General features: G+C 35.1%; 1 protein-coding gene across 3 annotated transcripts in view; it reads right to left on the bottom strand.

Moving 5' to 3' along the window:
- Window positions 1-27,602, bottom strand: part of LOC149778301 (deoxyhypusine synthase-like) — a 65,468-nt gene that overhangs the window by 8,051 nt on the left and 29,815 nt on the right. For all 3 annotated transcript variants that reach the window (XM_089939118.1, XM_089939119.1, XM_089939117.1), the window contains 4 exons: window positions 22,651-22,869; window positions 17,914-18,000; window positions 12,884-12,989; window positions 12,536-12,639 (listed from right to left, as the gene is read on the bottom strand). In XM_089939118.1, the coding sequence (XP_089795244.1) occupies window positions 12,536-12,639; window positions 12,884-12,989; window positions 17,914-18,000; window positions 22,651-22,869 (516 nt within the window). The remainder of the gene's footprint in view (window positions 1-12,535; window positions 12,640-12,883; window positions 12,990-17,913; window positions 18,001-22,650; window positions 22,870-27,602) is intronic.

Raw genomic sequence — 27,602 nt, 5'->3', positions numbered from 1 at the left:
CTTCTCGTCAGTTGGTGGTTTTTTCTGGGGTTTTCCCAGGTTCTTCCTCCACCATTTATACTGGCTGCCATGTATAGCCTATCTTGTGCTGAAAAATAGCATTAAACCCTACAACAATAACAACAACATCCAAGTTCGAACCTGAATTAGATACTCATGCATTTAAACACAGGCTGTAACATTAGAAATACCATATATAATTACTTAAAATTCAAACATATACGATATACAATATATACTCACTTATAAATCGGGTCAAACTGCAGAAAACCAAGATCCTGACATGCCGTAGGATAATGCTCCTGTAGATTAGGGTCAGTGTTATTTGTTCTACTGATTACTACTAACAAACTGAAAAGAGCCATATCTGCCAGTCCAGTATATTATGTGCCAGCAGATCTGACTCTCTGTAGTTTGCAGTTGGACTCATGAGCAAGTATATATGGTACACCCTGATCTGTCATGCCATAATGCACCATCAGATCAGGGTCCATGCAGTTTGCAGTTGGGCTTGATTTGTAAACAAGTATATTTGTTATTTTGCTAAAGGAAAGGAGAAATCTAGTAAGGTGAATATAACACATGGAATTTTAAAGCCCAGTCTTTTTCTCATTAAACGTCCAGGTCTTAGTCTTCCTTTCACCAAATTCAAACAGTTTTGAAAAATTATCAAGAATAGAGAAAACTTCCGATTAGCAAATTTTAGACCAAAAAAGTGTGTTTGTGTGTGTGTGTGTGATTTGGATTCTTATCATAGCCTTTTTTCCAAATCAGTAATATCACTACAATATCTCCAGTGTGGCAGTTTATAGCGATGTCTAGCAATGAGGCATCATGCTGCAGACATGTTGGATCATGTCCCACCCAACCATGTTATCCTGGCACCAAGCTGACCAGTCCTAACACTAACCTCTTAATGCTGAGTGCCAAGTGAGGCAGCTGTTAGTACCATTTGTATAAGTCTTTGGTATGACTTGGCCAGGGTTTGAACCATCGACCTCCCACATCTCGAATCTATAACCACTGAAGTCACAGAAGTGGTCCCCAAAAAGTGCCCAGGACATAAATTTGTATTGGTAAAAAGACATCACACCATATACCTAAGCTCCCCCCACAAACAAAATATTATAAGAGCTTGAAAGTCACACAATTTCTACATGTGCCTGCAAACATGCACAACAAACTTCCTTAGAGTACCTTCAATGACTTTCAATAAATATTTTGTCAAAATGTGCAAAAGGTTCAAAAGTGTGTAAAAACAGGATTACTGTAATTGCTGTAATGGTCTTATTACAACTCTGGTTATAAACTAAGAGGAACTTACAGTATTATGAACTGAATCCAAAAAAATCTTTAGAAAGTTCTATTCAAGTCTAAAAGAATGAAATGTTCCGTATAGTTGTCAGATCCATTAATTATACTCATCCAACAACAGTCCTGATGTGTCAAAATGTCATTGTCCAGAACTCCTTTGAATAATTCACTATTATTAGTTCAAAAAAATATTTTAGTCCAATAAGTACTTTCTACTGACACTGACTAATCCAAACAAATATCTCCTCTCAAATAACATCTAAATACAACATAAAAATACATCTGCAGTCTTGTTGATAACACAAGAAGTAATAATCCAAAATGTGAATGAATCCAAAATAGGAATGAATCTGATTGCTCATTTCTCCCCTTATATACTCCTTCAAAAATCTATTATGACTATATGTTGCAATATACCCCATGTGACACACCTCACTACTCAATCTAATATTTTAAAATATCCATTCATGTGACCTAACCCAGCAAATCAAAATTGACTTAATTCTTCTAAGAACCCACCTGACTGTCCTGTCCAATGGGAAACAGCCCAAACCTTGTCAAAATATTTACTAATAATTTCACTATGAGTAACTATAAACACATACATAAGCATCTATTTATAGATCCTATGCAACTTTACATTCTAAACACTACACCAAATTCAGCTATATAGATAATCACTACAATTTAGTCTTGAATAAAATTACAAAAATTTATAAATATCCATAAGCCTGAAAATCTAATCATCTAGTCTACATAGTATAACATTATTCATTTTTTTACCTCATGCTTTTGATAAAAAAGTCCAAACCACTCTGGTGGACTAGGTTAGAGTATCCATCACCAGCCAAGTCATACCAAAGACTTGACTAGTGCTCAGCAATAAGAGGTTAGTGTTAGGACTGGTTGGCCTGGTGTCAAGATAATGTGAATGTGTGGGACACGATTCTATATTGTGGGACATGATTCTACATGTCTGTGTGAGATATGATTATACATGTCTGTGTGGGGCATGATTCTATATGTCTGTGTGGGACATGATTCTACATGTCTGTGGCATGATGCAGACTATATGCATTACTATAAACTACCACACTAATGACAACAACATAGCAACATGACTAAAATTGCTAAAGCTATATTAAAAAACACACACACACACAAAGTAGTCCCAACACAGTTTAGATAGGTGTAAGCTATAGATGTTATGGTCTGAAAATCTAATCAGCTCTCGTCCATAAAAATATGAAAAGTTACAAGCTTTCATTTGTTTAACACAAGTGATTTTTGCTTCATTGTGCAAACAAGGTGCTTGTGAAAAACATTCTGAAAAATATTCCAAAAGTCGAAAAGTTATAAAAATCTGAATTGTTTTTTGTTATAATCACATCATCTAAGGATTAATAATTAAGAATTGCCTTGCCAATTTTCTCAAATAATTTTTGCTTAAACATGCTTACAACCTTTTTCTCCAAAAAGTCTCAGTTAAAACAAAGTTAAAAAGTGCAAAGAAAATTGCAAAACAAGGTCAGTCCCTTAAACCTAATCAGGTTTTGGGACACATCCAACAAATCTAAACATCAAACTTTCACTGATGGAAGAATCCTTGGTAATAGTGACTCTGCATGCATGGAAATCGCAACTTTTCATGAAACCGTGCACCAAAGTTAACAAGTTTATAAAATGGTTTGAAACTTTATACATGTAATTATACCACTCCCTCATTTTAATGCGAACAGACAAATTTGCGAAATCACTCAAAACAAAATTACAAAAAACAAATGCATATATTTGGTGAAAAGAAATAATAGTTAAAAAGTTTATATGAAAATTTGATATATCACCAGTTTTATCAATAAAAATGGCAGTTACTACTCAGAAATTCAAATTAATATCACAAAATTCATAACTTTTAATAAGTCAAATACTTTTAAAGATAACTTTTAAATTTTATTTAAAAGAAAAATTCTCAGTACACTGTAAGTAACAATATATGAATATATGATATAATCAATTAAAATGTTATAAATATTTACTGATTGCAACACTTTAAGAAATAAATAAATACCAACTCAACAAGTCTTGTCAATTGAAATTCATATTTCAGGTTTTAAATTATCTTTTATTTTGGTTTCTGTGTTATCATGTGGTATCAATTTACCATCTGAACCAAGTTAAGTGTAGACCATATTTTGATTTTTGATTTGTGAAAGTGTTTTTGCTGCATTGCTACTATCAATTAAGCTACACCTTCCTCTTTATTATCATATTAATTATATCACCTGTTGTCAGAATTGGATTTTGTGTCATGATTTTAGACTTTTTGGCTGGTGATTTAAACAGCCTGAACTGTGCACAGACAGGCAAACCTTTGCAAAAAGCAGGATAAGTTGATGATTGGGAGTAATAAGTGGCCAGGAGAGGAAAATGATGTGTCCAATCAACAACAAAAATACTCTGACTTTTCCCTTCTGCATTCTGCATATGCACATATCTAATAGATCAAAAATGATGTTTCCAGCACAACTAGGCATCTAAGTGAAAAACTCTTGGAAGCAGATGTATTCAAATGTATTGAGAATGAACCTACAAAACGCATTCTCTACCCCCTTTTCAGGTGAAAATGACAAAAATCTCCGGGGCCAAATAGGTTCAGGAAGTTGAAGGTGAAGCGATGTAGCATCTCACAAAGATGCTTCACAATGCTGACTCAGACCAAAATCTAGGCCAATTTAAGTACATACAGAATGCCAACAACTGCCATGAGCTACTGAAGACAATGAATATTGCAGTGATGTTTAGTGACATGTTTCTTGAGAGTGGGAGGAAGTGGACTATCATTTTTTTACACTGTGTGTTTAATTATGTTTTCTACTGAGATATGACAGATAAATAAGTCTTCTAACAAGTGACTTGCACATTTTATTCATGGATTGTACAGTAAAACCTGTTATGAGAGTCTGCCCCTTCTGCCAAAAAATAATGGTCTCTCAAGACAGGTGGTCTCTCATTACAGGTTTGTACAAAAAGACCAGTTACCAAGGTCCAGTTTCAAAACAATTTAAAGAAAAATAACCACAATCACTGTACATATATTCAATTCTTTATTAATAGTTCTTGCTAAAATATTGTATGCATCCACATGAAAACAAAATTATATAGCAATAAAGATATACTTCTATCATTAAACATGAAATCACATTTACATTTGAAGATTGCATGTATATGTATTAGCATATGAAGTAATTTCTGACTTACTCCTTTTCCATTATAACATCCTAAATTTGTTTTACAAATGTTTAAACCCCTATTCTGTGAGTGGTCTGCTCTTTTTCACTTCTTTCAGTTACAATAATTATATTCTCCTGGTTAAACTTTGTCTCATTTTAGCTGGAGGTTCTTCCATTTTTATTAAGGTACTAGGTCTTATCATTATGAGTGCTCAGTTGTGATATCAACTGTAAAGATGGTTTTGAAATGGCTTTGGGAAAATATGACAAATCTAGACAGTCAAGTGCATTGCAAATCTAATAAGTAATGAAATAACAAACCCAGTTATCTCACCCAGAAACAAAATCATTTACTCAGAGACAAAAGTCAACGGCTTAATTCAAAGAAGACATACAGGGATTAACTCTATAAACAAAGTGTACAACCCTGTTGAACCAACTTTAATAGATTACAGCTTGGTGACTGGGATGTCATCACTGTAACACTAAATGGAAGAAAAAAATCACAAGACTTTAACACTATCAATTTGAATCCCTCAAATGATTCTCACTTGGTGGTTTAATAGACAAAGACCTTATTCACCCCCAGGTAATATGGATTAACTCTAAAGACAAACAATACATGCGAACATTACCTTAATTTTGGCATTACAATGGCAAATTTGCAACATGTACATATGCAAAACAGAAGCCAGAATCTTTTTTTCTTTTGTTTTTTGTTCTGTTCATGCTTGTATTTTTTTATCAGAACAATCTTTACTATTTACTAAGTGATCGTTGTTACAAAAATGGTCAGTGGTGTCTGTCTCTGTTCTTGCGATATGGTCATTCATAGAGTTGGATACTGGATCTTACTCGTACATATTGGCGGTAGCTACGATGGTCCTACTAAGGCCAGGAACTAGTGCTGGAATACTCAACAGATATTTTAGTCTGGTTTGCAACAGAAAATATGAAACACTATAAGCATACCTACAAAAGATACTGGTAGACAGCCTCTTTTTTTTATTCCTCTCTTTTTTAAAGACTCTATAAGCGGTCACTGGATTAAATAAAGGTCAGTGGAATTTATCCCCGTTTTGCAATGTGGTCACTGATAGCAGTGTTGAAATGCATATTTTGCAAAGACATTGTGGTCGCTGGTCACATTCAGCAGGTGGATGCTCACAACAAAGTGCTTATAAAATAAAAACGATCAGAGGCACCCATTAGCAGCATTTTAACCTGTCTCTATGGATTTAGTATGTAAAATCGTGATGAAGTGTGCACCAAAGTCATGTGAACTTAATCCAATTCCAACATCACTGCTGCTTGAGTGCATGGATCCAATATTGCCTTCACTAACTAATATTAACAAAAGAACTACTGCCCTGTTTCTAATCTCCCATTCATATAAAAAATCTTAGAAAAAGTTGTTCTATTCCAACTTGTATCTCATCTGAAAAATGTTTTTTTTAATGTTTTCTAATTTCATGGTGTTTGTTTTTGTAATCATAGCATTATATGTTTTTTATCTTATAGGTGTTGTCTAATGTTGTAAAGTGCTTAGAGCTTCTAAAGATTAGGCGCTATACAAAGTCCTCATTATTATTATTATTATTAATACCTCTCTCTCAATTTTTTGGCTTTCCCGTCATTGTTCAAAACTGCCATTGTAAAGCTTCAGCTGAAGAAATCAACACTTGACCATAATGATTTAAAGAACTACTGCCCTGTTTCTAATCTCCCATTCATATAAAAAATCTTACAAAAAGGTGTTTTATCCCAACTTGTATCTCATCTGAATTAAACAGTCTTTTCAGCAATGTACAATCTGCATATCGCCCTTGCCACAGTACTTTGGACAGCGGAAAGATTACAGTCCTCATCCTCCCTGATTTATCTGCAGCATTTGACACAACAGACCACAATATATTTCTTCACTGTCTCCAGCATGCATTTGGCATTCATGATACAGCCTTACTGTGATTCAAGTCCTACTTGGTCAACAGGATACAAATTGTGTCTGCAAATGGAATACACTCAAGCCCAGTTGATCTATGTTGTGGTATTCCACAGGGGTCTGTTCTTGGACCTCTTCTCTTCATTCTATACAGTCAGCTGCTCTCAAGTGTCATAGATCATCCAGTGTCTCACCAATTGTACGCTGATGACACCCAAATATACAAAATCTAGCTACCCAACTGAAGTTGATGCTACCATCCAGGGTGTAGAGAGGTGCATTTCTGATGTAAAATCATGGATGACATGTAGCAAGCTGCAGATGAATGATGATAAAACTGAAGCCATTCTGATCACAACAAAAAGACTTTCTCATTTACATCCTTTACCTCAAACAATAAATATCAGCAACACCAATATTAAATTCACACAGTCAGTACGAAACCTAGGTGTTGCTCTCGACAGTACTCTCACACTGCACCAACATGTCAAGAATATATGCAAGGCTGCATATCTTGAGCTGAGATGCATCAGCTCCATTTGCAAGTATCTTTCAGTTGATGCCACTAAAACACTTATGTGTTCATTAGTACTTTCAAGACTGGACTATTGTAACTCAATTCTGTCTGGTTCATCTCAATATCTACTACAGAAACTTTAAAAAGTTCAAAACACAGCTGCTCAGATCATACTTAGAGTACCACAATCAGAGCACACCTCCCCACTGCTCTGTACCCTAAACTGGCTATCCATTTGATCCAGAATCAAACACAAAATTTGTTCTCTGTGCTACGTTTCACTGATGGACTCCAGTCCAACATATCTATCTGACCTCACCCATGTGTACACACCAGCAAGATATTTATGCTTCTCTTCTGACAATCGTATACTCATTATTCCCACTATGAAAACAAATATGGACAACGTTCTTTTGCATACCAGGGCCCAGCAGCAGAGAATGAAATACCCACTGTACTTAGACACAAAGACAGTGATCTCATTCAATAGTGCTCTTACAACTCACTATTTCAAATGCAAGAACAAACTTAAAGACCTAATAATGTTCCCTACCTTAAATAGTTTCAGCATGTTTTTTTTGTTCTCTTTTTGTTGTTGTTGTTGTTGTAGGGTTTAACGCCATTTTTCAGCACGCGATAGGCTATACATGGCGGCCAGTATTAATGGTGGAGGAAGAACCCGGGAAAACCCCGGAAAGAACCACCGACCCACGAGAAGCTACTGGCAAGCTTTCTCACATACCCACATTAGCCGAATCCGAGACTCGAACCCACGCAGACAGTTTTCTTTTCGTAATAATATCATTATATATGCTTTTATGTTTTAGGTGTTGTCTAATGTTGTAAAGCGTTAGAGCTTCTAAAGATTAGGTGCTATACAAAGTCCTCATTATTAATTTTATTATTATGAAATGGGTGTTCGTTTCCATAACATTCATATTTGCTGGATGTGTTCAAAAGGGTCTGCTTTCTGACCAACAATAAAATGCATAATTCAAACATGGAGAGTTTCTAAAATGAAACCAGTATTTAGGCTTGAAAAGTACATTTACTTGAGATGAAAATACCCACAGGAGATTTGAGATATTGATCTCATAAGGCTCTTGAGATGAAAATTCAACAGGTACAGTGTGACCCCGCTATAGCGTGCTCCATTATAACACGAATTCATATATAACGCGGTTGTGGCGTGGCTCCCGAAATTTCATATACTTCATATGCATGTATTTTTCTTGTGCACAAAAAAAATTCTTAAAAAGTATGAAGAAAAAAACGTAAAAAGTTGCTTATCATTTTGGGGAATCGTGTATGAATAATACAAGACGATCGTGGCTTGGTTCCTGAAATTTTATATGTATTTTTCTTGTACATGAAAAAGTATTTTTCTCATACACAAAAAAGTATGTTTTTTCTTCTTAAAAGTAAGAAGAAAAAACGCATAAAAAGTTTATTCTAGGATCACGTAGGTCTTCGCCAATGTCGCAAACTTGGATTGCTTTTCCTTATTGGCTGCAAAACATACCATGTGGCTTTTTTTATTTGTTGGCGACATTGTTGGCTGTTTAAACTTTTATACACAACCATTGGTTTGGAGTGTAGAAATTCAGAGGCCCCATGAAAGGAAGCCGCAGACTGCATATAAAATGCACTGAAATTTATCTATTGTTACATAAACAAATTCTTTGTCCATACTGACAAACCATCTAAACAGCGCATTGTTATATCATAATCCGCTCATCCTGACATCTAGCATGAGTTCTGTATGTTGTGAAATATCCGCTTTTTTGTTGTTGACATTTCTGGTAATGGAGATCAACTGGACGAGGCATTGTCTCATAATCTATCCTTCATCAAATTTTCGACCGCTCGCTAGTAATTAATATATTTACAAAGACTGACATTTTATGTGGATGGTAAGTAAAATTCCCCTTCGTTTCACTCAGAATTAAATCCTTCAGAATGCTCACGTTTTCTGTAATAATCCCTGTCATCAAAACACCTGCGTCTCTATTGTCTGTTGACCCTTTGTTAATTTTCAGACACATGCGTGGAAGGCAGCATCATGCTGCTACCACAAATGTAAAAAATAAAAAATAAAATATTAAAAAAATACATCTTACTTATTGGTTTATTCAGTAGGCATGGAGGGACAGTAACTAGAATAGTCTAAACGATGACCAATTCCTTTTTAAAAATGTACTCGGATTAAATAGTTTCCTGAAATTTCAAAGGAAACAGATTACCTTTGAAGCACTGACTGTTATGAAAACGTACTCAGCAAATGAAAAAAATACCAGTCTCAATCATGCAATAAAATTATTTGATGTTGCCGCCACAATAAGAAATTGGCATTCGTTTGTTTCTCCAAAACTGTCCTTTAGCAGTGACTTCAATAGTGCATGCACCCTTCATCAAAGAAAGCCGACTACAATCTTTCAATAACAGCAAAGAACTTTTCTTCAAAGGAAGTCAGTACCAAACTTTTAAAAAAAGGTGACAGAATCTGATGGATTTTTGCATTTTCCAATGTGACTGGAACACGTTAACTGTGCTGTGAAAGTTCCTTTTTGTAAGGAGAAAGTTTATGCCAATGGCGGCTTCAAACACAAACTAACTTTTACCGACTTGGAACCTACTTTAAAGTAAATGTGCTTCATCATTCGTTACGTGATTGTGCTATGTCTTTCCACTGAATTCAGACCAATATGACATGTTACAAAATTAATGATTATTTTAAAGCTGTGTGTGCATATTTTCGAAGGAATCACTAGTATTGTGGATTCAATGTATATGATGAGGTTCGCAGGTGAGTACACGGTGTTGATACTCTATTCAAGTTATACATTAGACATTTATATATAACCAGGATTCACGTATATGTACCAATTCATGGTTTTCTAAATAAAGTAAACTATTATATTATGTCTTCTGTTTTCACTACAGGTGTATTTCTCAATTAATATGCATCAATTCAAGATGGTAACTGTGCCGACGAAGCACGTATTTTACCACCTGCATTTATTAGCACCTCCCCACAATTTTTTTTGGGGGGGGGGGATTTTCTTCAGCTAACTGACTTGGTTGCATATAACACGGCTTGGTATATAACGCGGTCAGGTTTTATAGCTCCCAACTACCGTGTTATAGCAGGGTCACACTGTACATGTAAACTGCCTGAACCCTGTTTGGGAGTAAACCATTCCAATGTGTGGGTTCAAAGAAAATTCCTTAAAAACTGTTGAGTGTATCTCTAAAAGATGGGGAAAAAATATACAAAAAAAACCCCAGTATTTATTGAAAAATTTGTTTTAAAACTAAGACTTTGCTTCACTGCAGAGCAAAAAGCAGGTAGTAGAATAATGACTGCCAATCCCTCCACCCCTATAACATAAATGGTTTAGTTCCAATCAGATTTAACACTGGAAGAACAGTTTCCTGTGTAAATGTGAATGATTTGAAGCCAGAAAATAAAAAGGGTTGAGATGAAAGAGGGTGGGGGTTATTTTACATGTGTGACAATGACAAAAACTGCTGAGAATTCGGTTCATAAACTTGTTTCAGTTAATATGTATGAAGGTTGATTGAGCAGGCATCAATAATCTAGTATTTACCCTTAAAATGTTAGGTAAATTAATGTATTAGTTCAGATAAGGAGCGTTTTACGCCACCACACTGTTTGCTTGACTTGTGAACACTAAATCTTGATTCTAATGGCATTTGTTTAACTCCAAACTTAATTAATCTTGCCCAGGGCTTCAAGCTTCTCTGGAACAATAAAGCTTTATGTCTCTGTATTCAGTTATTGTAACCCACTAATTAACACTCTGAACCCTATTTGTCTGAATGACTACAGGACATATAATTGTTACGGAATAACAGGGTCATTTAAATGCAGAATAGCATTCACTGGTCAAATGATTGTGTGACAATGGATAACACCACAAAATCACATGTGCATGTTGGCGGCTTTCTAATTTATTCTTTCTTTCTTTCTTTTATAAATAAATGATTGTCACATAAGATGAACAAACTTCAGTAGTGAGATTAACATTGATGATTAGCAATTACTGTAATTAATTAATTTATCAACTTGGATGAGAATCTTTTTACTTTTTGTGAAGCAAAAATGGTACACAGAATACATTGAAGAAAACAAAGAAGTCTTACTGGCTTTACTGTTGATAGTCCAATAATAATAAGATTAACACAAATCAGCTTTTGAATGAGCAGACTTTTTCAAAACCAAGTTAAGATAAAAAAGGCAAATGATCGACTACTGATAAATTTGAAATGAATATTCACAAATAGAAACTCTGAACATCTTCATTCATATCAAGAAAGGTCCAATTAGAAGACAATATTTCCTTCAATAATGCACGACATCTTGGCATATTATTAAACCAAACTCTTGTTTATTTTGGCACAAAAGTTTGCAGTTCTTCAAGGAATTGGTAAAATTCTTGTAAAATCTTGAGAACCATGCTATGATCATGTGTTATATCCAATTCATAGACAATCTTTTCACCAAAATGATAATTTACTTTTTACATGATAGTCTTTCTACTTCAAAAAAATATTAATGAAGGAACACATATACAATTTTTTGGGAGCCACGTTAAAATTGTGTCATATCCAAAATTCACGATATAATGAAGTGTGCTCTAGTGGGGCTTCACTGTATAGTGAAAAATGTTGTAACGGACAGATGAATAGACAGATGGACAGGCAGACTGATGAACAATATCACAATTTTCACATAAAAGAGAGCAGAGCATAGAGATGAGCTCAAACACTGAATTATTCACATTAGCTTAGCATTACACTATAGTGTGGAAATAAGCACAAACACTGCATTCTTACCATTACAATAGATTTACACTATAGTGTGGAAAAAAGCACAAACACTGCATTCTTACCATTAGAATAGCATTACACTATAGTGTGGAGATAAGCACAAACACTGCATTCTTACCATTAGAATAGCATTACACTACAGTGTGGAGATAATCACAAACACTGCATTCTTACCATTAGAATAGATTTACACTATAGTGTGGAAATAAGCACAAACACTGAATTCTTAGAATTAGAATAGCATTACACTATAGTGTGGAGATAAGCACAAACAATGCATTCTTACCATTAGATTAGATTTACACTATAGTGTGGAGATAAGCACAAATACTGCATTCTTACCATTAGAATAGCATTACATTATGGTGGGGAGATAAGTACAAACAATGCATTCTTATCATTAGAACAGCATTACACTATAGTGTGGAGATAAGCATAAACACTGCATTCTTAGCATTAAATTAGATTTACACTATAGTGTGGAGATAAACACAAACACTGAATTCTTACCATTAGATTAGCATTACACTATAGTGTGGAGATAAGCACAAACACTGCATTCTTACCATTAGAATAGCATTACACTATAGTGTGGAGATAAGCACAAACACTGCATTCTTACCATTAGAATAGATTTACACTATAGTGTGCAGAAAAGAATAAGCACTGCATTCTTACCATTAGATTAGCATTACACGTGTGATGTTTGACCAAACCACCTCCAAGTATGATCATCCCTGTATTAATAGCCAAAACTGCCTGGCTGTTTATCCTGCGTATATCTAATCAAAAGAAAGAAATTCATTGTATACTCTTTCCATCTTATAAAATACATTGACTTATGTTTATCTAAATTTAGTACTCCTGGGAATCAGGTAAATTTTAAAGATCAATGATAGGATTCATTGTAACAGTTGAACCATCAATAAAAGGTAAACAGTAGGATAAAATCTTGAATATTTTATGTGACTGAGCAAATTTGTTGGTGTAGATTAATTTTTAAAGCATATGTAATATGATACCTACCCTCTATGATGTCTAAAACTAGACCAGGATTCTTGTATGAGTGGAAATACAACATGTCCCCAAGAGAACCATCTGTAATTGCTGGGCAAAAGACTGGAATGTTATTCTGTATGGAAATAAAAATTGATATAACTGTAGTATCAGAAATAATTGGGAATTTCTTCCTTAGTTAGGAGGAATTTTATTCATATATTTAAATACCTGACAAAGTGTGCATGCATAATACAGAATTACAACAATGGGTTTAATACCATTTTTCAGCACATGAAAGGCTACATACTGCAGCCAGTATAACTGATGGAGGTAGAACATGGGAAAACCCTGGTAAGAACCAACAACCCATGGGAAGCTACTTGCATGCTTTCTCACATACTCACATTGACTAAGCACAAGACTCAAACCTACATTGGACAAGGTGTGATGGCAGTGATCAGTAAAGGTGAGTGCTTTAGACCACTTGGCCAACAAGTGCCCAGATTTTATTTGTAGGCATGATTCTTTGACAATTGTCTACCAAACAGCGTTTTCTTCAAACCAAAAATCTTTTTACGATATTTCTATTGCTTTATTACAGAGAAATATCTGGATCAAAGCCAACATTTCACAACAATAAGACAAAAGTAAATAAAAGTTACAACAGTTTAAATCTGCACATGTTATATAGTGATACTGACCAAGGTGTCAGACTCTCAGTCAATACTACTGCAATATAGCCAGAAAGCCTAACACTCCAGATGTTATCATATACTAAGTCAAATACTGCACACCCTGAGAGTGGTCTATTAGAATTTAATATAAACAGTGAGTGATTAACAGCTAGCTCTACACAGCTGCTTACTATGGTTTAGCAAGGAGCCTCATCAACTGTAGCTTTGTCGAGAGATATGTAGTTTTTACAAGGTACTTATCCCTTGGATAAATGGCATTTGAAACTATAATATAGACCATGTTGCCGTATGAAATATAAAAAACATAGTTTACTATGTTTTTTATATTTCATACGGCAACATGGTCTATATTATAGTTTCAAATTTTAAAGCTTGTGACATTTATCATTATGTAATTTTTTTTATAAATAAACGAAAATTGTTTCTATGATACAAGCTCAGGAATATGATAGAAAATATGCCTAATACAAATCTAAACAAAATTTGTTTTACTTTTTATTTCTATACAAGTGAAATCATGGGACTGATGCTCTACTGTTGAAAAAGAACTTCCAGAGATCCATGATGAGCCAGTTTCTTCTGCTGAATACTGAGACCATCTCTGATATTCTTGAGAAATTTTAACATATCAAATTTGGTAACAAAAATATTTTCTTGTTTTATCAAATATGTTTACCTGTAACTCCAGTATGAAATTCTTTATCATGACCTTTGATCCTGAAACTGATACCATGGATACATGATCAATGAACTTGTCTGAGACAATGTCAAGATACACCCACATGCTAAGTTTGATTAAATGTGGAGGAAATAATGTTTGGAAATGTTGACTGAATTTATACCATTCCAAGTATTCTTCCAATGATCCAAAAACTGGGTTCAGATATGTATTTATATTGTGTTATCATGCTCACTAATAAGCCTGATTGACCTTTGACCTTAAATTTAATGTCTGAGTGCTGAATATGAACTTGTTCCTTGGAATGGACTAAACACATGGTCTGATGGGACATCTTTTGTACATGTACAAGTCACCATGTTCCTATGTACAACACAAGTAATGGCTTTCACTTGACCCGATGGTCATTTAAGTCTGATTTTCAAAAAACCCTCAGAGAAACACAAATATGATGGTGTTCATATCTGCATCATATTCATTCAGAATCAAAAAATCATGCAAAAGTGTTCTAATTAAAATCTCAAGTCAGTGCCATAATTCATGCAAGGGAAGTAGTGATAATGAAACTGTTTTAATGGTCACTATTGTTCCATGTTGAAGGTCAGATGGGCACCGTTTTCATTCAGAACTATCTACATACCATGATAGTCTTTTTGTGAAAATACTGTGTCAATACAAGCATGCAGTCAAAAGAAATAGCCATATAAAGATTTTTGGGATCAGGTGTATAGCAGCGATTCTGGAGGTTGTTGTAATACTGGAACAACTATGTATTGAAAGAAATAAGAAGTGTTTAAGTGAACAAAACAAAAAGTAAGTACACAATGATTTATTCCAGATAAGTTTTGTTGAATTCTCGGAGGTCACAGTGATATCATTTTGATTTAGGAAAAACTACATGCATTGGAATGAGAAGTGTTTTAGTGAAAACACCCATGTCAATTTGACCATCCCTTAAAAGAACTAGTCATTTGATTTTCACATCTTCCATGGCTAGCTATCATGCTGGCGCCTGATCAGCACCATGTTTATTTAGGACCAACAACATAAAAAGCCCTTTAGTGAAAACTCCATGTTGGTAGGACTATCTGCATGCATTTCAGCATAACCATCGTGGCCATCAAAATCCAGGTCTACATAGCACAATTTTCATTTAACAACAACTACTGGTATATATGACAATAAATCTTTCGGTGAAAACCCCATATCTACATGACCATTCATCACCATTTTCATATAAGACCAACTACATATCAAAAGAAGTCTTTTCAATGAAAAACCCATATCTATATGACCATTTGCCACCATTTTTATTTTGGACCAACAACATATCAAAAAAAGTCTTTCAGTGAAACCAAAAGTCGACTGACCATAAATGCAAGAGAAATAAAAATAACAAGATTTTTAAGTTGGCCATCATGGCAGCCTTGTTAAAAGTAAGATCAGAACTATTTTATGTGGACCTACTAGACATCACAATAAGTACTTTACTGAATTTCCCATATCAATATGACCATCCATTCAAAAGTAGTACTGACAAGAATATTTTCAAGTTGGCCAATGTGAAAACTACACTGGATATCTGAGGAGTACCAATGTCGTCTAGGACCAACTAGTCATGAGATGAGTATGTGTGTAAAGTTTTAAGGCAATTCTCCAAGTAGTTCGGGAGAAGTACAATAACAAACCTATAGTAAGGGATGACAGATGAAAAGCCAACACACAAGCTCTACTTGTGTATGGTGGAGCCCAGCAAAACTAATAAAACCATACTTCACAAATGACGTTTTAAGCTTGACAAGTACTTTTCAAAATCCAGAATACACACGTTCTTTGCTTTTATACTAATATTTTTGGAAAATGTAGAAATTTTACTTTGCACATGAATATGTGGAGGTTATAAAATATTTGTTTTGATTCCATGAACAGTGGTGCCCATCTACCCTCATCTGATACAGCCAATTCTGGCTTATAATTTGCTGAATAAAATCAAATGAAAAGCTAAAAATATCTATGTATAATGAAGGCAAGTAACATGCTATACTGCACTGACAATGAAGGTATGGAGAAAGGTTTTCTTTGGAACAACACTGAATCAAATACTGAACAGATCTGATGATAAATCATGTCCAACAGCAAATTGCACACACCCATATTTGCTTTTGCATAATGTTCAAGCAGATCTGGATCTATGCAGTTCATTAGGAGTAATCAGCAGAACAAACAATATAGACCCTGATCATATGGCATATTATGTCATGGCAAATTAGGGTCTATGTTGTCTGCAGTTTAACTGTATGAGTGAATGTATATGGTAACTGTTTAATCTACTGTAAAATATTTACATCACAGTAATGATGCAATGACTGAAAAATATTTACATCACAGTAATGATGTGATGACTGTAAAATATTTACATCAAAGTAATGATGTGATGACTGTAAAATATTTACATCACAGTAATGATGTGATGACTGTAAAATATTTACATCAAAGTAATGATGCAATTACTGTAAAATATTTACATCACAGTAATGATGTGATGACTGTAAAATATTTACATCACAGTAATGATGTGATGACTATAAAATATTTACATCAAAGTAATGATGCAATTACTGTAAAATATTTACATCACAGTAATGATGTGATGACTGTAAAATATTTACATCACAGTAATGATGTGATGACTGTAAAATATTTACATCACAGTAATGATGTGATGACTGTAAAATATTTACATCAAAGTAATGATGCAATTACTGAAAAATATTTACATCACAGTAATTATGCCATTACTGTAAAATATTTAGATCACAGTAAGCTGTCCTCAAATCTATTCATATTGGCAGAACACAGTGTTCTGTAGAACATAATGGTCAACCCCTGGAAAACATACAATATGATTGCTCATTTCACATAAATGTATGAAATGAGTCAAGTAATTTCTATCACTTGTGAGTCTTGGTGAGAAAAAGAAAAATTGTTCGACAAGATTCAATAACTTCATTTCAAATGACCAAAAATATAAGAGTCTATATCTTGCATAATGAAAAATAGTTATTTACTTGAACAAACTGCATAAAGGCTGTTCCATTAGAAACATACCTGGGACCAAGGGAAGGAACTCTTGACGTGTGGTACTAACCCATAGATGCAAGTTAACATTTTCTTAACATTTTAATATGAACTATTCGAAATCCAATATCCTGGCATACATTTTTTTCAAAACTGTCTTCCCTGGGTACCAGGTATGATTGAATGGAACAGCCATAATATTAATGTGAAATGGCTCTGAAATACATTTGGAGGCATTTGTTATTACACCTTTCCTTCACATGACAGCATTTGTGATGTCATGAGGTGTTATTACATGTATTACATATCTAAAAATATAATATGGGTGTATTAACATAAATTATACACTCTACAAGTGACAAGGCAAATGACAAACAAACAGCAATATTTATGATAACACCCAAGTTTTGCTGATGTAACTTTTTCCCTACAGAAACACTAGCTATTGTAAATTAAAATATTTTCAAAGATACACATTTTCAAATATTTGTCAGGAAAAAAAAATCATGGAAGTTTAAATTTGTTATCTGTAGCAACCACAAAATCCCTAAGACTTTGTACCCAACAAAAGACAATAAACTTAGTGTAATAATTCCATTACTCACCTTATATGCCCAATAGTACACAGATTCTGGATTGTCTATTTCCTTTCCAAGTCGCTGAACCAGTTTGGAAGGTGTCCACAGTATACCCTACCAAGAAAGTTTCATACATTCATTTGAATTAAAAAATAAAACTGAATTAAACATAAGGCTGAATTCATGAGGCAAGCTAAATAAATATTTTTGTTTCGCTCAAAATGTTTTCTCTGCAATAAGAGTTGGATGTGGTTCCTTAGAGCTGTGCCAAATACTTCATGCTTTTACTACAACATTTAAACCTGTCTTGAGAGACTATGTCCTCAAAGCACAGATTGACTGGTCATATAGCATTATGACCTGTAATGAGAGACCTCCTATCTTGAGAGATCATAATTTTTTAGCAGAAGGGGTGGTCTTTCAAGACAGGTTTTACTGTACAACATTAGTAATCATTTGAAACACTAAAACCATCTAAGGTTGCATTTAGTACAATATTTGGAACTTAAGTACTTGTAGTATTTGTAGTAATCAAGGGGCCTAGATTTGTCAACCATTGGGATTTTAATATACATCCTCGTATAATAATATATTTATAAGTATATTTTCTTAAGAGTAATTATTCTTAGGACAGTGCTTGGAGCAATATTAAATTACTCCCTTATATAAATAAAACCTAACCTAGCCAGTGCCTAGGTTTCTTGGGGCAAATAATGTATATATCTAAGTTTCGAGAGTGTCTGCACGTTCTAGTACCATATATGAATGGCTACCAAAACATCATTTTTGGTGATGTGGCAGTAGCCACTACAGTATGGGCACTGGAACGTGCACGTAGGCGATAGTTGTCTTATCTTGCATAAAGAGGTCCTAGGTTTGATACCAAGCAGAAACCCAGTATGGAGTGAATTACTCAAATTGCTTGTTTAGAGCTGAGGGTGTCAATATTTGTAGTAATCAAGGTCCCTAAATTCGTCAACCATAGGGATTTTAATATACATCCTTGTATAATAAGTATACAGTCTTAAAAGTAATTATCCTTATGCCAGTGCTTGGAGCAATGTTACATTACTCCCTTATATAAATAAAACCTCACATATGGACAATATACAATAAAGAACATGAGTTCATGTAGTTGCCATAAAGCAAATTTAACTTTAATGACAAGAAAACTGTTAAGTAATAGAACATGGTTTCTTCAAATTATGTCGGAGGGCCAGTCCTTTTCACAAGTTAGTTGCAATGATAAGAATTCACTGTTATATAGTCATGCAGCAATTCATACTTGTTCACTTTAGACCAGGGATGGGCAAACTACGGCCCACGGGCTGCATGCGGCCTGCCAAGGGTTTTCATGTGGCCTAGGAACAAGTCATTATTCGCACTGACTCTGTTTATGTTACTCTGTTTATCAAATAAATGTACTTCTTTTGAAGTTTCAGTTTAAGTTTTCAAATATTAACAACATATTAACAACTGAAAATTAATTAGATGTTATTTAGAAAAACCTTTTGTTTTTGCTATTTCAAATATTAATTATTTTACTTAATGAACTATGCAGCCTGCGACAAGGTGTAAATTTGTATATGAGCACTTGCACTGGAAAGTTTGCCCACCTCTGCTTTAGACTAACCTTTAGCTATTGTACAGTTTGGCCTGAGCTAACAGAAAATGAAAAGAGGTCATGGTACTTGGAGAAAAATAAGACATGTCACATGGAGAAATGGCATGTTCTTTGAGAATTTTACACATATTGTACCAAAAGATCGGTCAATATTTAGTAAAAACAAGGCTTAAAATATACTGCAAAAAATACCTCCCGATTTTATGTCCCAATCTCCCTACTTTTTCATTCAATCACCCTACCTGGCTTTTCAAAAGTTGACAGGCATGAGTTACTCAAATAATATCAGTAATAAAACCACCCTGAATGCCCTCAAATTCTGAAATACAAGTCTGTCACCATATATACTCAATAAAAAGTCAAGCCCAAATGCAAATGGACCCTGACTGCCATCACATAATGTGCTAACAAGCAAGGGTCTATGATGTTTGTTCTACTGATTTCTCCCAACAACTGCATAGACCCAGATCTGCAGGTACCTGCAATGGCAGATCGCAGTTTATTAAGTTTACGGTTGAACTCTACTTATAAGCAAGTATAAATGGTATTCTCAATCTAACAGTCTGACACTGAAAATGTCATTCACTGTAATGTTCACTCCAATGTCACTCACAGTACCATTCACTCTGATATGTTTCACTATGATATCACTCAAAGTACCATTTGCTCTGATATCATTCACTGTAGCATTCACTCTGATATCATTCACTGTAGCATTCACTGATATGAATCACTGTAGCATTCACTCTGATATCATTCACTGTATCATTCACTCTAGATATTATTCACTGTAGCATTCACTCCAATGTCACTCACATTAACATTCACTTATATCATTCATTGTACAATTACTGACATCTTTCACTATAGCATTAACTCAAATGTCACTGATAGCAGTATTCACTGATATCATTCACTGTAGCATTTACTGATATCAATGTTGCATTCACTCCTATGTCACTCACAGTAGCATTCACTCTGATATCATTCACTCTGATAGCATTAACTGTAGCATTCACTCTGATATGAATCACTGTAGCACTCAATCCAATATCATTCACTGTAGCATTCACTCTGATATTATTCACTATAGCATTCACTCCAATGTCACTCACAGTAACATTCACTCTTATATCATTCATTGCACATTTACTCTGACATCTTTCACTATAGCATTTACTCAAATCTCAATGCTAGCAGCATTCACTCTGATATCATTCACTGCAGCATTTACTCTGACATCATTCAATGTAGCATTCACTCTGATATCATTCACTTTAGCATTCACTCTCATATCATTCACTGTAGCATTCACTCCGACATCATTCACTGTAGCATTCATTTCGATATCATTCACTGTAGCATCCACTTCAATGTCACTCTTAGTAGCATTCACTCCAATATCATTCACTGTAGCATTCACTTCGATATCATTCACTGTAGCATTCACTCTGATATGAATCACTGTAGCATTCACTCCAATATCATTCACTCTGATATCATTCACTGTAGCATTCACTCCAATATCATTCACTGTAGTATTCACTCCAATGTCACTCACAGTAACATTCACTCTTATATCATTCATTGTACATTTACTCTGACATCTTTCACTAAAGCATTAACTCAAATATCACTGATAGCAGCATTCACTCTGATATCATTCACTGTAGCATTCACTCTGATATCATTCACTCTGATATCATTCACTGAAGCATTCATTCCGATATCATTCATTGTAGCATCCATTTCAATGTCACTCACAGTAGCATTCACTCCAATATCATTCACTGTAGCATTCACTCAGATATCATTCACTGTAACATTCACTCTGATATGAATCACTGTAGCATTCACTCTGACATCATTCACTCCGGTATCATTCACTGTAGATTTATTCCGATATCATTCACTGTAGCATCACTCCAATGTCACTCACAGTAGCATTCACTCCAATATCATTCACTGTAGCATTCATTCCAATATCATTCACTGTAGCATTCACTCCAATATCATTCACTGTAGCATCCACTCTGATATCATTCACTGTAGCATTCACTCCAATATAATTCACTGTAGCATTCATTCTGATAACATTCACTGATATCATTCACTCAGATATGATTCACTGTAGCATTCACTCTGATATGAATCACTGTAGCATTCACTCTGATATCATTCACTCCAGTATCATTCACTGTAGATTCATTCCGATATCATTCACTGTAGCATCACTTCAATGTCACTCACAGTAGCATTTGCTCCATTATCATTCATTGTAGCATTCATTCCAATATCATTCACTGTAGCATTCATTCTGATATCATTCACTGTAGCATTCACTCTGATATGAATCACTGTAGCATTCACTCTGATATCATTCACTCCAATATCATTCACTGTAGCATTCGCTGATATCATTCACTGTAGCTTTCACTCTGATATAATTCACTCCAATATAATTCACTGTAGCATTCACTCTGATATCATTCACTGTAACATTCACTGATGTCATTCACTGTAGCATTCACTTCAATGTCACTCACAGTAGCATTCACTCTGTCATTCACTGTATCATTCTCTCTGATATCAGTCACTCCAGTGTCACTCAAAGTACCATTCACTCTCATATCATTCACTGTAGATTCACTCTGATTTCTTTCACTATAGCATTAACTCAAATGTCACTCATAGTAGCATTCACTCTGATATCACTTGCTGTAGCATTCACTCCAATATCATTCACTGTAGCATTCACTCTGATACCATTCACTATAGCATCCACTCTGATATTAATTATAGCATTCACTCCAATATCATTCACTGTAACATTCACTATGATATCGTTTACTGTGGCCTTCACTCTGATATCATTCAATGTAGCATTCACTCCAATATTATTCATTGTAGCATTCACTCCAATATCATTCACTGTAGCATTCACTCTGATGTCATTGGCTGTAGCATTCACTTCCATATCATTTAATGTAGCAACATATCATGCAGAGTTCACATGTCACAATAACTTCAAAGTTTCAGGGCTATTAAAAGCCACAGATATTTGGGCTTGACTGATCAAAGACTGCATTACATTTACCATGTTATAATAACTTTTTATTTGGAAGAATGGTTCTGTGTACCTCTTCATTCTGCTCTTTCAAAAGTTGGTCCAAAATAGGCATAATCCAGTCTTCAAATTTACAGTAGTTTTCATTTGGGACAAGCAGATTCCCTATCCTATTCAGTCCCTTCTCTCTAAGCTCAGCACCTTTCAGGCTGAAGTCTCCCAGGTATGTATGGGCCAAACATTTGATGAAGTCTTCCTCAATCCCTCCAGCAGTTGTAACAATGCAATCAACCTGCAAAGTAAAAGACAAAGATATCAGAAAACATTTGATGCAGTTTTCCTCAATCCCTCCAGCAGCTGCAATAATACAATCAACCTGCAAGGTAAAAGGCAAAGATATCCCAAACATCTGATGAAGTCTTTCTCAATCCCTCCAAGCTGCAACAATACAGTCAACCTGCAAAGTAAAAGACAAAGATATCCCAAACATCTGATGAAGTCTTCCTCAATCCATCCAGCAATTGTAATAATACAATCAACCTGCAAAGTAAAAGACAAAGATATCCCAAACATCTGATCAAGTCTTCCTCAGTCCCTCCAACAGCTGTAACAATACAATCAACTTGTGACATTAAAGTTTAGCGCAATGGTGCCCATGATACTACTCCAAGTGATGTGCTTAATTCATTGCACAATCAAGCCTACAATGTACATGTGGTCATGCCATTACAGAAATATGTTCAGTAACCTAATTGTGAGCATCAAATTGAACTGTATTGTCATTCACTGTGTTGTCATACTGGGATTACATTTTAATACGTTAGGTATTTACAATTGCAAAGCAAAGAAAAAACTGAATTACCGGTACACTGATATAAAATGTCCAATGCAATAATGCATAAACAAAAAATATTCAAGTCAATAGGGAGAGGTAGTGTTACAGCAACTCGTGATTGCTAAATTCTTGTCATCGTTCATCAGATTATACACAAATCTAAATTAGGCAGAAACAATAACAGAACAGAAAATAAATAAATTACTTAAGATAAGTACATGTATACATGTAACTTTTGTTAAATATAAGTTTGCCTAAATAAACGCATTTAGAACTTACATTGTGCATCTTGAGATGTCTCGGAGTTGTGGGTCGGCTTATATGCAGGTCATGCATCTTTTAGTGTTTATACCTGTTCAGTTTGGTGGGGTCGGCTTATATCCAAATGGGCTTATATGTGAGTATATACGTTAGTTTTTATTGACAGTGGAAAGAAAGTGAAGAAGAATGCACAATTTTCGGCCTTTAATTCTGACTCATGTGCTGCACCTTTCAATTCTTGCATGTGAAAAAATAGCGACAAGAGTTAAAGAAATATTGAACAATTTTTTATACCAAATAACAATTACATGAGCAAATGTCTTTCTAACAAATGACCTTTTGTAATAAACAGGATAATTTTTCAAAACTGGACTGCCACTGGACATTTCTAGGTGTCTGATGCATAATTTATTATTTGGGTACCATATTTGCTGGCCTATAAGATGATACTTTTTTGACCAGAAAATCTTAGCTTTGTCTTACCACTCCAGTGGCCTTGTGGTTAGAGCATCCACCTCAGATGCAGGAGATCATGGGTTCGATCCCTGACCGATTCATACCAAAGACTTACAAAAATGATACTAAGAGCTGCCTTGCTTGGCGCTCAGCATTAAGAGGTTAGTGTTAGGACTGGTCAACCTGGTGTCAAGATAATGTGACTGGGTGGGACATCATGCTACATGTCTGCGACATGATGCCCCAGTGCTAGGCACTATAAACTGCCACACTGCAGACATCGTAGCGATATGACTGAAAAATTGTTAAAGCTACGTTAAAAATCCAAATCACACACACATTAGCTTTGTCTTGACTCTGATTCGACTTATATATGGATTATGTCATCCGAATCGTTTTATCATATTTTTCGTATGGAAAATAATTCTCCAAGAATACAAAAATTAATGTGTAAATATATTTCATTTTGGGGAAGAGATCGTGCATGAACAAATATAAGATCCCACATTGAGTATTTTAAACAATTACAAGACTGTCAGTATTAAAAATTAACACAGATGTAATTGCGCTAAAGCAACATGCACCAGTAATGTACATTGTTTAAATTTAATTACATATATGTGCATTAGAATTTACAAATTTGAAGAAGAATAAACATGACAAATATTCCATCACAATTTTCTTCTAAGAGAGAGAGAGAGAGAGAGAGATAGACAGACAAACAGATGTCTTCACAATTGTAACTCTGTATTGTTCACTTACCTGATGACCTATTTTACTTGTGTTCAAGTGCAGTACCATATTCCATTATCTACCACTAGTTAAGCAATTCCTTTTAATTTTTCTTTCCACTTCCATTACACTGGTCAACAGTGAAATCATTACTGACTTGAAAAGGCCCTAATCTGTAGTATTTTGGTGTGCCGAACACGAATATAACCGTGAAAAATTTGTATTGGCTCTCGTTTTGAAGATATTCATATACCTCATTTTCTATGTTTCACTGTGTAAATTTCTCCAGTAGGACTGCAGCAACATCCGGAATAATGATGTAACATTGCATAATACCATCATGCTCACATCATCCACAGTTGATTGCATCATTTTCTGATGCAATGCAATACTAATGCCATGCGGCTGCTGAAGTAAGTTGACGTCAGCAGTGTACTATACATGTGTAGGCCTATTATACTAATGCCAGGCGGCTGCTGAAGCTGACGTAAGCAGTGTACTATATAAAGCCCAATCAGATAGGTTCAGCATTTAAAATATTTTAGACGTTGTGCGAGACAGTTCAAGCTACTGTTACATAAAACTTATTATTTTATCCATTTACGTACAATAAAGAACAGTAATGCCTCGAAAGTGTGTTAATACCGCGGACAATTTTTGCTATATTTGTGGGGAAGTGACATTTGCCAACCAGAAGAAAAGTATCAATTCTCAAGTGAAGAAGGCATATCATCTTTACTTCGGATGCAAGGTTGGTGACCAAGACAAGCCTTGGGCTCCGCATATATGCTGTGCTACATGTACAACACAGCTTTCACAGTGGTTGAATTGCAAAAGGTCATCAATGCCGTTTGCAGTCCCAATGGTGTGGAGAGAGCCAAGCAACCACCTAAATGACTGTTACTTCTGCTTGGTTCCTCCTCTTTCCGGCGGAATAACGAAGCGAAAGAAGTCGAGAATAGTCTACCCAAACATTCCGTCTGCATTGAGACCAGTTCCACATGGTGAGGGACTTCCTATTCCAGAACCTCCAGCAGAATATTCTCTTGATTCATCTGACGAAGACAAAGGTGAGTCGACCTGTTCTTCTCCTGGTCCATCAGCATGCAGTGATCCAGATTTTCACTGTGGTGCATCATCAACCCCACACAGAATAACACAGGAAGAACTAAATGACCTGATTCGTGATTTGGACTTATCAAAGAACAAGGCAGAATTGCTAGGATCAAGACTCCAACAATGGAATCTTCTAGAAGAAGATGTCACAATTACTGCATATCGAAAGCGCCACCAGCAATTGGAGCCTTTCTTCAGAAAGGAAAGTAATCTGATATTCTGTTCCGATATTGAGGGCCTCATGAATGCTTTAAAAATCACTCATGACCCACAAGAATGGAGACTATTTGTGGACTCTTCGAAACTGAGTCTCAAGGCTGTGCTTTTGCACAATGGAAACATTCTTCCATCTATTCCAGTAGCGTATGCTGTCCACATGAAAGAGACATACGATAACTTAAGGCAGCTACTGAATTCCATTGAGTATAACAAGTACAGCTGGCACCTCTGTGGTGATTTGAAGGTAGTTGCCCTTTTAATGGGACTGCAGCAAGGATATACAAAATACATGTGTTTCTTATGCGAGTGGGATAGCCGAGCAAGGGAAATGCACTACATGAGGAAGGAATGGACTCACAGGCAGAATGTAGCCATTGGAGAGAAGAATATCCAACACCCAGCTCTGGTTGAGGCTCAGAAAATCTTGCTACCACCCCTTCACATCAAACTAGGTTTGATGAAGAACTTCGTGAAAGCCATTGACCAGACTTTGCCAGCATTCCGATACCTGCATGAAAAATTCCCTCGACTCAGCGAAGCAAAGATTAAAGAGGGAGTTTTTGTGGGTCCTCAGATTCGAGAGCTTTTCAAAGATGACCGGTTCAACAACTTGCTGGAAGGTGACGCGAAACAAGCATGGAATGCTTTTCGCCTAGTTTCTACAAACTTCCTCGGAAATGTTAGGGCAGAAAACTATAAGGAACTAGTAGAAGACATGTTGATGAAGTATAAGAAACTTGGCTGCAATATGTCTCTAAAGATTCACTTCCTTCATTCCCATTTGGATTTCTTTCCTAGCAACTGTGGTATTGTTAGTGATGAACACGGCGAACGTTTTCATCAAGATATCGCAACAATGGAACAAAGATACCAGGGAAAATGGTCCACTACAATGCTGGCTGACTACTGCTGGACACTCCTCAGAGATGCTCCCGAACAGCTGTACAAGAGACAGGCGAAGAAATCTAAGATGTAGTCAATGACTTGATTTTTTATAAGTAGGCTATTACAGTTGACCTTTTACTATTGGAATGCATTTCGTTATGTAAACATTAATTTCTTGCAGATTACAAAAAAACTAGAGCCAATTTTGCAATTTGACTGTCATATTCGTGTTCAGCACATAAAAATTGATAAGAATTGACTAATTTTATTTCAGTAACATGACTTTTGTAAAAATTTGTTGTCCAGTGTTATTAAAAGAATCACAGGGTTTTGACGTGGCATTTACATACTAATTAAATAAGCTATAGTTGTACTCAGTCATTCCAAGATAACACCTGTTTGAGGTCAAGATTCTGCAGATCAGATCAGATTAGTGAGGCTAATAATAGAGAAATGAGGCTACCCATTTCTCAGCCAGTGACATTTTTGAACTTGCTGACAGAAATGACAGCACTTCAGCA

This window comes from Sinohyriopsis cumingii, chromosome 17 (assembly GCF_028554795.1).
Source record: "Sinohyriopsis cumingii isolate HCF-2022 chromosome 17, ASM2855479v2, whole genome shotgun sequence".
In the NCBI taxonomy this organism is placed as follows: Eukaryota; Metazoa; Mollusca; class Bivalvia; order Unionida; family Unionidae; genus Sinohyriopsis; species Sinohyriopsis cumingii.
Note: the sequence above shows the minus strand (reverse complement) of the source record. Positions and strands in the feature narration are given on the sequence as shown.